At 41.3% G+C, this 15600-nt stretch overlaps 1 protein-coding gene across 1 annotated transcript in view; it reads left to right on the forward strand.

Moving 5' to 3' along the window:
* The window catches only part of GRK5 (G protein-coupled receptor kinase 5), a gene marked incomplete at its 5' end in the record, with an annotated part of 98347 nt that overhangs the window by 54430 nt on the left and 28317 nt on the right, over positions 1-15600 (forward strand). Inside the window, one exon of the mRNA XM_009277915.2 lies at positions 13120-13220. Coding sequence (XP_009276190.1) covers positions 13120-13220 — 101 coding nt within the window. The remainder of the gene's footprint in view (positions 1-13119; positions 13221-15600) is intronic.

The raw sequence follows: 15600 nt of genomic DNA on the forward strand, positions 1-15600 counted from the left end.
ATCTGAAAAATCACAGTGTTGCCTTGATTAGGAGTCCCTTTGCTGTGGTCTCAGACTAAAAGGCATTTTCTCACGGTTTGCTCAAGTCCTATTTCCTCATCCTTTGCCCACTGTTTATAATATAAATGTTAGTTAACTAAACACTTACTGAGGATTTCTGTCTCTTGCAGTGGTGCCAAACTGCATGAGAGCCTATGGAAACAACATGGAGTCTGCTCTGTCCCAGTGATGCGGTCCCAGAATAGGTCCTTGTGCAGTCCTGTGTCCTGTCCTTTAGACTTACGGAGGGCTGCATTTGCAAGGCGTTTGGTCAGACTGGTTGAAGGTTTGGGCTGGAGTCATTAACTACACTGGTTTTATGCTCAGCAGTGCTATTAGTTGAAGCTCTGCTTTTCCTTCCTTGTTGTTTTGGAGAGGTTATACTCCCAAGTTCACAAGCTTCTTAACTGTTTGTTGTTTGTGGTCAGGAAAATCATTAGGATGACTTGGTCAGTGGGCAAAAGCCTTCTAGCTTCCCTGTGTTTGCTGGAATAACTGACTTGACCCTTTGGAAAATGGAAACTTGCTTCAGCTAATTGATGTCAACCACACATGTAAACCTGGCTCACATCTGTCTGCTGAGGCAGGGCAGGCCCCCCAGGCTGCTCTGACTCCTCTCGGAGACTAGCCAGGGCATCCGAAGGGGGTGAGGACACTGTGCAAATAAAGAGCCGTCTGCTCAGGATTATCTGAGAACGGGAAGGATGTACTTGTCTGCCCTTGGCTAATGAATATGCTCATTATGGTTTCCTCCTCTTGTTTTCAGGGGGTCATCTTTTCCCTATCCCCTCTGCGTACCCCTCATCACTTAGTTCATATGGATTATCCAATGGCCAGGGAAGTTAATTCTAAGCCTTTAAGGTTCATTCAGCTTCCCCAGAAATAGCCTCTTCTGCCTGAAAATTTTGCCCACATGGGAAAAAAGGAATCAGCCTTTTCCAGCTGTCTGAAACACTGGCTTGCAAGACATCCAGAAATCTGCAGGAGATGGCTTTCGTGCATTTGCACAGAATGATATTAAAATAGACCTCTGGTGAGTCCAGCCTCTTACACTCCCAACACACACATTGCAGCCTTGGTTGTCCAAACACAGGGAGGCATCTGGATAGGAAAGATGAAGTGCCTCTTTCTGTCCACTGACTATACAGGGAGCCCAGGGAGACTTTGAGTGTCTCGGTTTTTAGGTGATTAAAGTGCAATGAGGTGAATTCCATGCCAGGTGTAATGCAGAATACATTAAATTACATTGCATGGCATATCCACACAGGTTTCTGTGCACGATTTCTCGATGGTACAGGAGCCCTGTGAACACCTGACCTCCACAGCCCTTCTATCCACCCACTGCGACTTGCAGCAATTTTCCTGGTTGGTTCAGCTTTGGATTTCTGAAGCTAAAAGTGTAATGGGTCAACAAATGTCTCTCTGAGCTCAGGATGCATTGTGCTAAACTCGGTAACAATAGCAGGCAACTGTATGCTTGATCCCAACAAAGAAGAGAATGAAGAGGCACATGATGAAAATGGAAGTTAAAAATACCTTATTTCTCATCTGATTCCCTCATAATAAGAAATTAGGATTCTGGAAAAACATCTAGAGACTTCAACAGCTGAGTAGCCTCACAAGGGTGGGCCAGGCAAATTCAGATGAGATGCCTGAGGCTGACACCTTTGGCTGGGATGATGCAACTAGAAGAATCACTAAGCCAATAATGTTAGAGTGTGTTATTTTAACTTGGAACCAGGAATCACAGCATTACCATAAGGAATGTTTTAAATTTCACAGAAAATAAATATATTTCAATTCATTAAAATATCACTAGGTAAGTGTAAAAAAAAAGACAATAAGAATGATTTTTTTAAAAAAATCTTTTTATTACAATTGGATTTTAAAATAACCAGAATGTTTAAGTTGTGGAAATGTGGCACTTCAGATTATTCATGTTTAATTTTTTTTTCCCAGTAATGCAACTACACTTACAAAACTCACTCAACCTGCATGCCAAGCCTCAGCTTGTATGTTAATTTATTATTTTTTAATCAAGCCAAACTCTGACCTGAGTCAAAAATCAAGCGTATAGGAAGTTTATTATCCTGGCACAGATGCTGTTTGTCCAACAAGCAAAGCTGAGGAAGAGCAGAATAGGCCACTGCAAACAGTGTGTCATCTCCTACAATAAATGTCTTCCCTCTCAGTTCTTTGCTGATGGCTATTACCATGTGATCATTAATGGATCGTGTGACACAGGTGATTAGGGAATGCCCTGTTTCCAGCAGTGCTAGGTAGTGATTTTGTTTGCTTTCGTGTGTATTTCCAGTCTTTCTGTGAGTGGGCCACTGGTTCCTGCCTGATGTTTATTTAATTCACCTCCTAATCCTTTTCAAGGCCTTCCCGAACTCTCTTTTGGATTTTCATTTCTTCATTCAAGTGTTTCCTCAGGATTTTGACCTGCTAAGGAAAAAAGATAAAGGCAAATTCTGCAAAATCCCCACTGCAACTGATAGTACTAGTACTACAGCCATTGACTTGAGTGCAGCCTGGATCAGGCCTTCATGCATGAGCTACCTTCATGCAAAGCAAATAGCTCGTGGACTTCAGTGTGAGGGTCGCTTGCAAGGGAAGGGTTACTCATGTTTACAGGCTTATGTCTCAGAGGAGTGAATTCAAGCCGGGATCTGTTTGTTTTCCTGCAAGAAAGCCATTCAATAACGTTGAGGTTGTAAATGAGTGTTTATAGATTTAGGGATTTTTTTTAATGGAACAAATGACATTTGGTTTACCAGAGGAAGCCAAGCTATGACTATTGCAATATAAGGTTGCTTGCTAATGTTTAGGCTATCCATCAGTGCGGGACGACATTAAAAGGTAGAAAGGTTCTGATAAGAGGCTGGACACTGGATGCTATCCACACCTATTAAGCACACGTGACGAGAAAAAAAAACTTTTTGAGAACAGAAGCTTTCAAAATTGTCATCATCTTTGTTGCCACTAACAGTGAGAATACTGTTCTTTTCCCAAAATGCTTTATCAAACATCTGGCTGCTTGTAGTAATGCACTATAGAAATGATTCAGTTGGGTTGCTAACAGAAGAGGTTACCTTTTGAACTAATGACGATTCCAAGGATTGTGTGAGTACCCTAACTTTTGGGTAGCTAGAAAATCCTGGTTAGTATTAATTAGTCTTCTTTTCTATTCTGTTTTATAAGCTACCCCCCTCATCCTGCTGACAGCTACTGGTACTGGCTATTTCATCTGTGTTTTCATCCTTTAATCTGTGTACAAAATGCTTTTAAAGTGGAAAAAAGGCAACAACAAGTAAAACATACTTTCTCTTCCCCTGCTTTAAAGCAAGTTTATATAAAACAATTTCAGCTGGCTAGTTTATGAGCACTCCTACACCAGTAAACCTATGTGTCTACAGAAAAGAGGAAAAATTTGTTTCTTTGGTAAAGTCTCTATAAGCAGTTTTCCAAAGAATTATTAAAACAGTATGAGTGGGGAAGGACTAGGGTTTAAAGATACTGAAAAATGTCTTGCCAAGGACTTCTTGTGAGGCCCAGTTTCTCATTAATTGAAGTCAAAAGCATAGCTTCCGTGGTGACCAGTTTAAGTTCTTAAGCTAAGCTGTACCAAAAACCCCATAGCTGGTTGGGATTGCGGTGAGTGTTTCTATTTAATTGAAGAGTATAAAGTCTGCAGCTGATTCACTGGACTTGCAAAAGAAGCTGATGAAGCAACTAAATTTTGTCTCATGGGACATTTTGTTATTTCAAAATTACTTTCTATGGGGCTTTGAGTGTTTAAGATTTCCTCTGGTCACCTATAAGAGCCAGGAAGAAATTTCTCCTTCTTGATCTAGGCAATCTTTTCTCTTCCTTTGTTACTCCAAAACTCATGTTGTGGTTACACCCCCAAATTTCTCTGAATCAAATAATTTAACATTCCAAGGAAACCACACTTTGGATTGAAGATCTTTATGTAGGAAATGTTTTGACTCACAGCATTTGCATGGCAGTTCATTGTTTGCCACCATCAGGAACAGAAATGTAGTTTCTAGAAAGGAGCATTCAGTGACAGCAGCTACAAAAAGGTCTACTGAGAACAGGAAAAACAAGGTATAGCTAGATAACAGATCCTGTTGCCGATTAACAGGAGAGACATGAAAAATGCTTCATATACTTTCTATGCACTTGTCAGAAAGGAAACCTCAGTGGTTGCTGAGTTTCTCCAAGGAAGGGCATAGTTCAAGACTACAACTTGTACCCTAGCACCAAAGATGAAGGATGCTGGAAACCTAGAGAAGAAGCTTATCCTTTTGCTGGCAGTGGGCTTGCCAAGGCCCAAGAGGCAGCCCAGCAAGTCTGGAGCAAGCAAGTGAGACTGAAGCTACATCAGATCTACTGCAGTAAATGAGTTAATGAACTGAGGTGGTTAGCGTTGCCTTTTGTGATGGATTAGTACAACCTCTCCAGGCAGAAGAACATGTTCAGCTGTTTGCTGAGGGCTCTATTGTCTTAAGTCATTGTATTTTTCTGTGTGTCAACATGTTTTGATAGTTTAGTAGAATATGAGGGAAAACAGATTCATCATGACTCTAGATCAGCTTGCAGCTACAAAACAAACCCCATAGTTGATAGGCACTGCTGATATTCATCAGTTAGCTACTAGCAAGTGATCCTGCCCTCAGTGCTGAAAATACCATTTGATCAGAGAACAGGATCGGGTTCAATTTTTTTCTCTGTCATTGACCCACTCTATAATCCTGGACAAGGTATTTCATGTCTTTGGCCCCCGTTCCCACTCCCAGGGCTAGTGTGATTGGTTTGCTTTAGAAGCTTTAGCTCTCATGACATGTGTATGCAGCGCCTGGCATTACAGGCCCCCATTCTCAGGTATAATGTCTACATGCTGTCGTAATAGAAAAATTGCTACTAATAACACAGCTGCTCTCCATGCTCCCCGTCCACCTCACTGCCAATTCCTACATCTGTCATCTCAAAGCAAATATCCTGGAATTATGAAGCCTTGTGCTTTACTGGTTTGCCTCATACAGACCCAGATGACTTTGTGGTAGGAAAAAAAAAGAAAAAGAAAATGCAGAAGTTGATTACTTAAAGTGTTGCAGCTGCTCCTGATGTAGAATTGGCTGTTTACTACATATACAGCTAAAACCAAACAGACAAGATCAGACACAGGGCAAGAAAAAAGAATGTTCCAACATTTTTGTGCATAACACCAAAAAGCGTCAGGAAACTGCGTGTGCTGTGACAGTGCTGGGAACCTTTCCCTCACCAGGTTGAAACATGCCTAACCCGGACATCCCAAAATTAGAGTACCACCAAGACACTCTATCTCCTCCTCCATTGCTTTCCTCTGCATTTCTCACTATCAGCCCCTTCACACTTCCCCTCTGTTGGTCACCAGCTGCATGGTCAGTACTTCCCAGGCTGTAGCTCAGACTGAATCCCAGTTGGCACTGGCCTGTCCCTGCCCAAAGCGGGGAGGTGGGGGGACATCAGAGTCACCCAAAGTGGCTCCGGACATCTCGCTGCGGTGGGGCAAGCAGAGCCTGGGCTGTGCCTTGCATTGGCGTGTTCCTGCTCTGAGGGCAGCAGTGCAGACCCCAGTGGAGATACCACAGGCCAGTCCTTGGGGTGAATCTCTAGCCACAAGTAGCAGATCAGCCTTGGAGGCACAAAGCAGCACAATTTCATGGTCTCTCTTTTCCCTCCCATTACCTTTCCCCTTTGAAAACGTGCATTACCCGAGCACATAAACTTGTCTTTCCCTTATTTTGCGCCTACCAGCATGAGCTGCATATATCTATCTATTCTCCTTTTTTCTAGTAACTGCTCTGATTACAGTCCTCCTTATGACTCCTTATGAGTGTTCACCTCAAAGGACTGAGGACAGTCACCACTGATAGTCATACCATTGCTACCTGTCCCGGTAACTACTCCCCTGCTAGCTGAGCCTTCCTCAAACATCTAGAGAAGGATGTGACTCTGCAAAAGCAACAGCAGGAATGGCATTGCATGTGGCAGACTTCCCATCCCTGACATAAACCATTGCTCTCCGTTGCTGGTCTTGGGTCACAGCCGTGTGAGAGCAAATCAAATGCAGCAATATAACAACTGGATGAAGCCAGTATTTCCAGGATTTTTTGTATGAACTGTTCCCACCCCATCATACGCCATCTCACACCAAAGTTCATTTTAGCCTGTTTCTTCCATAGTTTTGAGGTCTCTACTAGTAGCAAATCTGTGTGGAGATTTGCAAATAGATTATATGTGGAAAATTGCTGTCAACATCTGAAAATACACATAACATTAAGACAGAAGTGCTTGGAACTGGAGACAGCTCAAGAGAAGTTATGGCTTGAACTTTTGTCCATTGACTGAAATATTTTTAATTGTTTTAAGCTAGTTTGTTGTGGAATATTTTCATAACCTGAGACATAACATATGCTGCACATTATTTGTTTTATGCAAGTGACGTTTAAAATAACTCATCGTGTTTCAATATCATGGCTGCAGGTCTGAAACTTGCCAGGAAAGCAGTTGTGTTTATGACAAAAGTTTGCATAAAGTCTATTCATTCTGAAGAGTGTGGTATCTTTCTGGTTCATACATTTTTTGTAGTAATGAACAGTCATGCTTTAAGATACAGTGATGACTCACATCCACTGGCAAAAGTTGGTATAAAATGAAAGCCTGTATTTCTAGGCTTCTGTTCCTTATTCACTAATTGCAAGCTACAAATGGACTCATTTGAGGAATCTGAGCATCTCTAGCTTTCATTTATCTCAGTGAGACTTCTTTGATTTCAGTCACAGATGATGATCACTCTTCTGCAAAACACAACTCTTAACCTCGCTGTTCACTGTTCCATAAAATATTGTGAGATTGCCACCTAGCTCATGAAGGCTTAATCATGCAATGAAGCTTTAGTATTTCGAGGTTCTTAGATGAAAGGCACTGTGTAAGGATAAAGAATTGCCTCCAGACTAAGGACCTGCTCTGTTTCTTGCAAAGTCAGTCTGACCAAAGTCAATGCTATCCCTTTTTCTGATCTGAAGTTCAGGGTTCTGCAAGCTATTTCTTTTTTGTAAGAGACAATGGTGATTGAGACAAGTGTCTTTCCAGCGGGACTGTTCATTTGCAAAAAAGATACTTATTCCTTTGCTCAGAGCTCCAGGTTTCCTTTGGTGAGCACTCAGCATACAAACTCTCTTCCTCATCTGTTCTCAGGGCCATGCCATGGGCCTGTGTCTTACAGAGTCCAGTGTTTTGCAAAATCATTGGTACAAAGGACTGAGAGAGGGCTCAGGAGTGTCTTGCATTGAGGAGAGATCAAATACACTTAGATCATCAACAGATGTCTGTCTGCCTCAGAGGTGTTTCAAATCTCCGAGAACAGATTCCACAATATTCATACTCCTGTTGTGCTTCCCTGTGTGGAAAATTAGAATAAAAGTCTTCATGTCCAATTAAGTGGATTCCTTCTCATCATTCCCCCAGTGTAGAGCAGAACATGCAGAATAATTGATCCCTGCCCTTTTTATTAAAAACATTTCTATATTAAAAGACCTTTATCATGTTTCACTCTTACTTTTCCAGACTAAACAAATCTAGTTCCTCAATGCTTGCCTTTGGTGTTTTTTTTCCCAAGCATGTTTCTCAACCCGCCACACACTTGCTGCTCTCGTCAGCTCTCCATAGCTTTCTCAAATGGTGGTGACGCCAACTGGATAAGCGTCTCTAGCTGGAGTCTCAGCACATCCCTCTCAGTTCCCTTTGTCATTTGGGCACTTTTCCCACAGCAACAGCAGGGTTGCACAGAATAAACCAACTCTGCACATGCAGGTTTGTGTTGTGTGTGCATCTGCTCTGGGCTCTGTACAGCTATCGGAAATAATTGGAGTCAGTTACACAGAGACACCTGCTACTCACCCCACCCCGGTTTCAGAAAACCTAACCCCAACTGCTGGGTTGTCAGGAAAATGCTCACTGAAGTTGCAAATCTCTGCTAGCTGGCTGCCTGCTTTCACTTCCACAGACTTGGAGGCAACACCTACAGTGCTCTACATCTTGACCAAAGTCATACATTTTAAACATTTGGAAGTTCTGTCTTAAGGAAAATTAGAACAAATAACATGTTTTAATGAAAAAGTAAAATAATCAGAGAAGGTCTTCTGAATGTCTCCCTTGGTACTGCCAGCATTTCAGCTTGTTTTATAAAGAATTTGATTAGCTGATAGATCAACAAAAGATCAGTCCAGTCACAGAGGAAACACCATCAGAGAAACGTTTTAAGTACCACGGCAAACGTATAGAGATGATTTTATGAGAAGGCTTATTTTTTTGCTGTCCTGTTCAGTGAAGGTCAACAAATACTGTCTTGAAGGGCTGAGTGAAGCAGCCTGTAGCAAAACTTACAGAGCTGTCAGAAAAGGAGAGTTTACATTCTAAAGTATAGTGATGCAACATGACATTCAAAATAACAGATAATGGGGAGTTACACAGCCTGGAAGCTTTCATCTGATCTGAATCAGATTTCGCTTCTTTTCAGTACTTCAGTGAGGTGCTGAGTGCCAGGACATGGACGGTACCAGATGCAGCACACACAGAGCTGTGTGGTATGGGTCTCCTGGCATTCAGGCTGCCAGGGACAACTGTGCCAGTGCAGGAAAGACCAGATTGCATTCGGCTTGCAACGCTCTCAGTTCCCACCAAGAACCTGGTATTTATGGGTGATATTGCATCCAGCTTCAAACCTAGCCACCATGCTGTTTATCCGTGGTTGCATCCTAGTGAACAGGAGAGGAAGGGGGGAGAAGCTGCATTCAACCTCAGCAAAATATGAAAAGCATCTTGCAGGCCCAGAGGCTTAATTTGGAAGGAACAGCAATCTCCAAATTTTTGTGGACATGAACACAACTAACCTTGAACAAGTGTGTGACATCTCAGCTGTTTTCATGCCATTTATTGAAATGGAAGAGCAGCTCGGAGGATCTCTTTTGTCTTTTAAATGAGAAAAAACAAAATTCAGAAGTGGAGACATTTTTCTCAATGTGTTAATGGCACTCAGAAGTAACTGAATAGCCATTTCTTGTTTCTCAGATAATCACTAATCCAATTCCTAGTTGCATTCTTTTCTTAAAAATTAAACAAGAGGGCATCATAAAACTGAGATGTTGCTTTGCCGGCAAAATATTTATAAGGTTTTCAGTTTCTGGCCATAAATGAGAAGATACAGGAGATAGGAGATTTTGATTAAAACCTGGTGAAAGTAGTTTGGACTTTTGGACTTTTATTAAACTGTCTGGTCAAAAAGGATAACGTGATGAGAGAAATTTTTGTTGTTGGATCAATTACGCACTTTTCGCACTGCCAGAGTCTTGGGCCATGAATCTGGTTTCGGTTCCATCAGCTGTACCCTAGTGTTACTCTGTTGACTTGACTGGCATAATTTCTGATTTACATTAGCCTAAGTGAGCTCAAGAATCACTTTCTTTGCCTTCAGGAAACAGAATAGCCATTAGGGAAAATATAGGACTGTACTTGTTAAAACTACCCAGCATTTTGTTTTGAATACAGGAAAATGTAACAGGTTTCTTCAGGTGTTTCTGAAGAATTAGCAGAGTATTCTTTGTCACACGCTCAGATGTAATGGTCTTAATCACGGTGTATGGCTCTCCTAGCTGCCGCAGGACATTTAATATGTTCAAAAAGGTGTCTCTGTTCCCCTGTAATTGCTTTTACAGCCATTACCCATAATGCACTAGGAGAACAGCGTTAATAACCATTTCGTCGGGGCTGCAGAAATCTTTTGCACCTCTCCAGGGAAATAGCAACTTTTTCTTCCATAAGTGGCCAAAGTGTTACCTTTGGAAGCTTTTGCTCTTGAGATCCAAATGCTTTCTTGCACTTATAACCTGCGCTACCTAATTGTTCTCCAGGGGAGCAAAAGTACGTTGGTGGGTTGGGTTTTGGCTTGTAATTGTTTCTGGCTTTGTTTGAACATTCGAAGGCTGTAGGTATGCACAGTACTCAAACAGGGAAAATGGCAGTCATGGGTATTTAATGGGAGCAGTGGGAACTATGAAGTCTCAAGGAAAATCTCAGGAAGGATCACACAAAGGCTCCCTAGAACTGTATGCAGAGTTGGAAAGGGTTGGGTATGCTCCTCCCATACACGTGGTGCAGCTGCTCTGCCCTGAACACTATGAAGGGCTGCATAATGACACAGAATGTTTTGTGGGTCCTACAAAACCTTTGGAAATGATCAGCCTGTGAAAAAATTGGTTTTTTGTTACAGAAAGGGAAGTGGTCTAGTAAACTGTTTGCACTACACTGTAAGGCTTTAGTCCATGTACAGAATGTCAGTGTATTTATGTCTTTACCTACCGTGATATTGTTAGCTTACTCTCAATTTGTCCAGAGGAAGAAAGGTTCAAAGGTCAGCAGTGAGTGGTTTTGAAAAACCAAGTGGTGACTGTATCTCCCACAAACCTGGAGAGAGGAATAACAGTTCGTGCCATTTTTAAATACTTCCCACATTGTCTTACAGTTTCTTTTGCTCATTCTTCTCCCCTTTCCCTATAAGAATTTTGTTTCCTTTCTATGAAAAAGACTTAGCTGATGCTTATATTTTATTTTTTAAATGTACTTTGATCTCAGACAAAATATGATGGAATTATTACTATAATAATACATCATGTGCATGAACTTCAACACTAACCTGAAGGCAGCTTACCTCTCATTGGGAAATGAAGTTGCCTGGCATGAGCAAGAATCAGGTCACTTGGTCTAAATGCCTAATTATGGGGTTTAGCACTTAGCTTTTGGATCCCAATTTTGGCCTATAAATGTTGAACAAATCTTAGACTTATTTAGTAGTAACTTCATTTAGAGGCACTAGTATCAATTTTACTTAAGTGCAGCTCCATTCACGTCAGAAAAGACACTCCTGATTCACAGCAGTACAAAGACTATGGAGTTCAATGGTGTTTCTGTACCCTATAAATCAGAGAGATGTTCAAGATAATCAGGTCTCAGAGCAGTGGACTCACGCAGCCACGTACAAGCTTTGGGTTGCTGATGAGCTTGTGTAGCACACCCCATTGAGTATGCAAAGTATAAAGTACAGGCATTAATTCATAGGGTTCCTAGCCCAAATCAACTGAAACACTGCTAATCATTAGGCTTTGGTTCCTATCTGAATATTCCTTTAAAAGCCTTTTTTCTTTTTTTTTTTTCCCCCAGTAGTTTCAATGTAGCAGCTGTAAGACTGGAAAAGAGGACTTTTCAGGTTTTTTTCCTAGTTCTTTCACTGCTTCACTCTTGCCTCTACTTACTCGCTTGAACTAAAACCGGGACTTAGATTTAGTCATGGACATCTACAGTTAGGAATTTCTGTAAGTTGTCTGATTTACTGAGACTTGTCCTACAGTTCTCAGTTCCTGTCAAACTCGGTGGCCAATCAAGCTGAGAAAACCTGGCTTCGTCTCAGTCTCTTCATCTTTCAGACGATAATGTGCGGGCTCATCTACCTCTCAAGAAACTGTGAGACTTCTTAGTTATTAGCAATATACTCTGTCTGCTATTAAAAGTGGGTGTTCCCTAGATATCTTTTGCTGAGGAAATGGAGGAATATATGGAGGAAATGAGGACATATTTCAGTGAGGTCAAAGATATCCAGCATGTTCTGCAGATTGTCTGTCAAGGTTGAACAGTGAGACTGCATTACGCAGCATGCACAGACAGTTCTGTAAACCATGTTCCTATTTAAAAACATTCAAGTGGAACAAACTTACTTTTTCATGTCACAACCAGGATCATATTCACATTTCAGCAGGGGGAAAGAAAAGATAAAAGACTTAATTCAGCTTTCACCATGCTGGAGATTTTCTCTGGCTCCACCTCTGCCCCTTCCTCTGTCCTCATTTCCAGTGTTTTTGAACTCCGCCTGCAATGCATTTCAATGCTTGCCAAGATATCCCCAACTAAGGGTGAGTTAATGAGAACATCTGCTCAGGAATGAGTGATGATGCTCTGTGACCCACCACCTCAGCACATCTGGTGGTTGTGGCCGTGGATGAGGAACCTTACCGAGTGTTAAGGCTTCTGCAAGGAAAGAGGATTTTGTCACCTATGGCTGGAGTTATTGAAAATACCCAAATCCGATTGGTTATATAAAGGGGCTTTCATGTCAATGGGAGAAATGTCTATAAATAGGCACGCACGCGTGCACACACACACACGCATATACACTTTTTTATATAATTACAGTATACTGTCAATGAGTAAGAATGTGGACTATCTAAAAACTGTCTTTATAGATAATTAGTCCCAAAGGTCGTAAACTGGTTAACCATCAGGGCATACTGCAAAAGACCACTCTTTGCTAAGGGCTTTTTGAAGGGACTGAATGTACATTCTCTCTAAAGGGAGGAGAGGATGAAAAGAGTTTATGTGCTTGGTTGGCAGAGTTCCTTTTTGACATGATTATTTTAAAATTGCTGGATTATTTTTGTCCTTCTAATGATGAATTAAGGTGTCCAGACACTTTTGCGAGCATCTTCTTATATTATTTATATATAAATCAATAAATACCAATGCTCTGCTCTTGTTTTCCTTTGCTGGTAAAAAAAAAAAAGATGATGGATTTTTCAGACAGCACAATGAATCATCAATGAAGTGAAAACACCGGGCAAATTCTCTTTTGTTTAAGAGAATGGCCTGTACACAGTTCAGGCCAGCACATTTTTCATGGGATGCAAGGGAGCAGTTCAAAGAATTGGCAAGGAGTGTGTCCTGCATATTCATGAGGCTGGGCAAGGAGGTGAAGGTACAGGAGAAGGCAAAAAAGCAATGTGAGGATAGAGAGGAATGTGGAGCGAGTTACCACGGTATCCTATTTTACTGCTGTTTGACGTAAAGCTCCTTTGCTTTTACACAACCACTGGAATTGAATGGAAGCAGCTCAGGGCATAAATAATGAATGTGTCTTTTACACGTTAAGAGAGGAGAATCTGCACCTCATCACAGAGATAATGTGCCCCTCTCTTCTCTCCCCAGTCTCCAGCCTGCGTTCCCGAAGTCAGTCAAGATCTTATCCAACAGACAGAGGAGAAACTCGAAAACAGCCCCTGCAAAGAGCTATTTTCTCACTGTACAAAGTAAGTATAACTTGATACCCAAAGATCGCAGGGCTGCAGTCAGCAGCTTGTAAGGAATGTGTCAGGTAAAGAGAGACATTTCAGTTTGAACCTGAAGCATGTATCTTCAGTTTATGTTCATAATCCTAGAGGCATTGCTGACAAGCAGTGAAGTAATTTCATCTGAGCAAAATATAATAAATATTTCCATGCCATTATATACACTACACACAGGCATTTAGTGTTTCAGGTATTTGACAGAGTGTTCTAGCCAAGTAAACCAGCCATGGATTTCATGCTGTGTGAAAAGAGCTACAATGATAATGTATCCAAAGAAAACATCTCTGTTTCAAAGTGAATAAAAATTAAGTGGCTATACAGTCCATTTAGACAGAGGAATGTGCAAACTTGCTCTGCATGGCTTTTCCAGAAAATCTTCACTAGGAGAATGGGGCTTTTTTAATGCTTTCTGTCTGTCTGTGGCGTTCAAACGATCATGCATTATTTCATCCTTTGTCTGGGAAAAGGCTTATCAGTTTTTGTAGCGGCGAGGCGATTTGTACTATTATGTGCTAAAGCTCCAGGTATGCAATCTGCATTTGCAAACACTGACCCAAGTACGTTCATGCCAGTAGATCATAAACCAATAAAAATATGAAAAGGAGGGATCATCGCAAGCTGGCCCATGTGGTTTCTGGCTGAGCAGGGTTTGTTTTCCCTGGATGATGTAATGGGGATTTGTAAAATTCGCTCCGCTGTCATTCATTGTTTTGACTCAATTCATTGACCTTTTCTGTTTTCAGTTATTCTTTGCGTTGGTAGGAGATGAGGGTTATTTCTGGCCTTCTCTTATAACATAACCAATTTCCTTGCATTGGTCTGGTGTCATGTAGAGATGCTGGTATAACTCGCACCAGTTGTGTGTGCCAGTCCCAATGACAAAGGCAGAGCTGTGCTCGACACAAACCCCCCTGATGCCTGTTTCCAGTTCTCAAATCGGTTTGAAAGCTGACAGTTCCCTCTAAAATGCACTTTGTTATTGCCAAAGAGGGGAACTAAAAAGCAAACAAGTGGTGAAAGGCAGCTATTGTTCTTTAAAATACGTGCAGCTTTTCATTAACTGAATGGAATAGGCTAGCGTTGGACACCACTTAATTCAGGCTCGTATTCACCGACAGCCATTCCTTCGTCTCAACTGAAACGGATAAATGAGCCAGGATTGAGACCTTGGTAATAAATATGCTGATCATTTCACATGGACTGAAATGGGGTCAAAAGGAAGTTTTAAAAAGTTGTTGTTGGTATTTACTAAATGTACTGAATAATGTTAATTTTGGAAGAGTTCACAGTCAGACCAAAAAAGGGAGGCATACATACAAATATGAAGCTTGCTATCCTGTAGGAGCAGGAACAGGGATGAGTTTCAGACACAACTTCATAGATAAGATCAGTCTGTGGGAGAAATGCATATATAACTCTAACTTCTGCTTTGACCTTTAATATTTTGACTGTCTGCTTCTGCCCCCCTCCAACTTCCCCTATAATTTTGGCTTTGAATTTGGTCATTTGTTAAAGCTCATTAAGACTTACTTTTTATTTTATTTTGTAAGCTTGAATCCACTTAGGGGAAACTGTATGATCTGTATCCAATAAAAGCTAATGAAGACAACAATTTGACTTCTGAATACTGAATATGTGCAATTAACTGCCTGTTCTAAATTGATGGTGCAAGAATTACTACCAAAAAAAATTTGAACATCTGAGAAATTCCAAAAACCTATGAATAGTAGCTCATGAACAGGGAGGAACTAAACTGAGGAGACATGTTATTCATGGTGAATTGTTTGCTCAGGTCTAGAACTGCCCCAGGGTAAGACATAGATTGTCCATTCCCAAACCAGAGTAGTCCTTCAGAGAGGATTTCCTCCTCCAGCAAAAACTAGAAATGTGTCTGTATACCCTTAGTGTCTGTATACTCCAAGTGTCTGTATACACCAAGACAGAAATACTTATTTCTTGTGGGCATTTTTCACCCAAAACCAAGTTTTGTCCCCACCAATGGTGCCAGCAGAGGTGGATGCAGCAGCCCCAGTAAGCAAGGCAAAAACCAAAACGAGCAGGTCAACAACCCCCTGTTAAACAACATGACCACCTTCATCTCAGGCAGCTTTCTCAGCTCAGCCCATCTTTTCTTAGCTCTGAACCCTTGGCCTTCCTTATGGGATGTCTGTTGGTCTCTGGCTGCTTGTTGCCTGCCACAAGCAACATACTTATTTCTCACATTTGCAGATTGACCTTTTTATTCTTTTATTCCTTTCATAGAATAGAATCATAGAATCATAGAATCATTGAGGTTGGAAAAGACCTCTAAGATCATCGAGTCCAACCGTCAACCCAACAC

This window comes from Aptenodytes forsteri, unplaced genomic scaffold (assembly GCF_000699145.1).
Source record: "Aptenodytes forsteri isolate BGI_AS27 unplaced genomic scaffold, ASM69914v1 Scaffold15, whole genome shotgun sequence".
Taxonomy (NCBI): Eukaryota; Metazoa; Chordata; class Aves; order Sphenisciformes; family Spheniscidae; genus Aptenodytes; species Aptenodytes forsteri.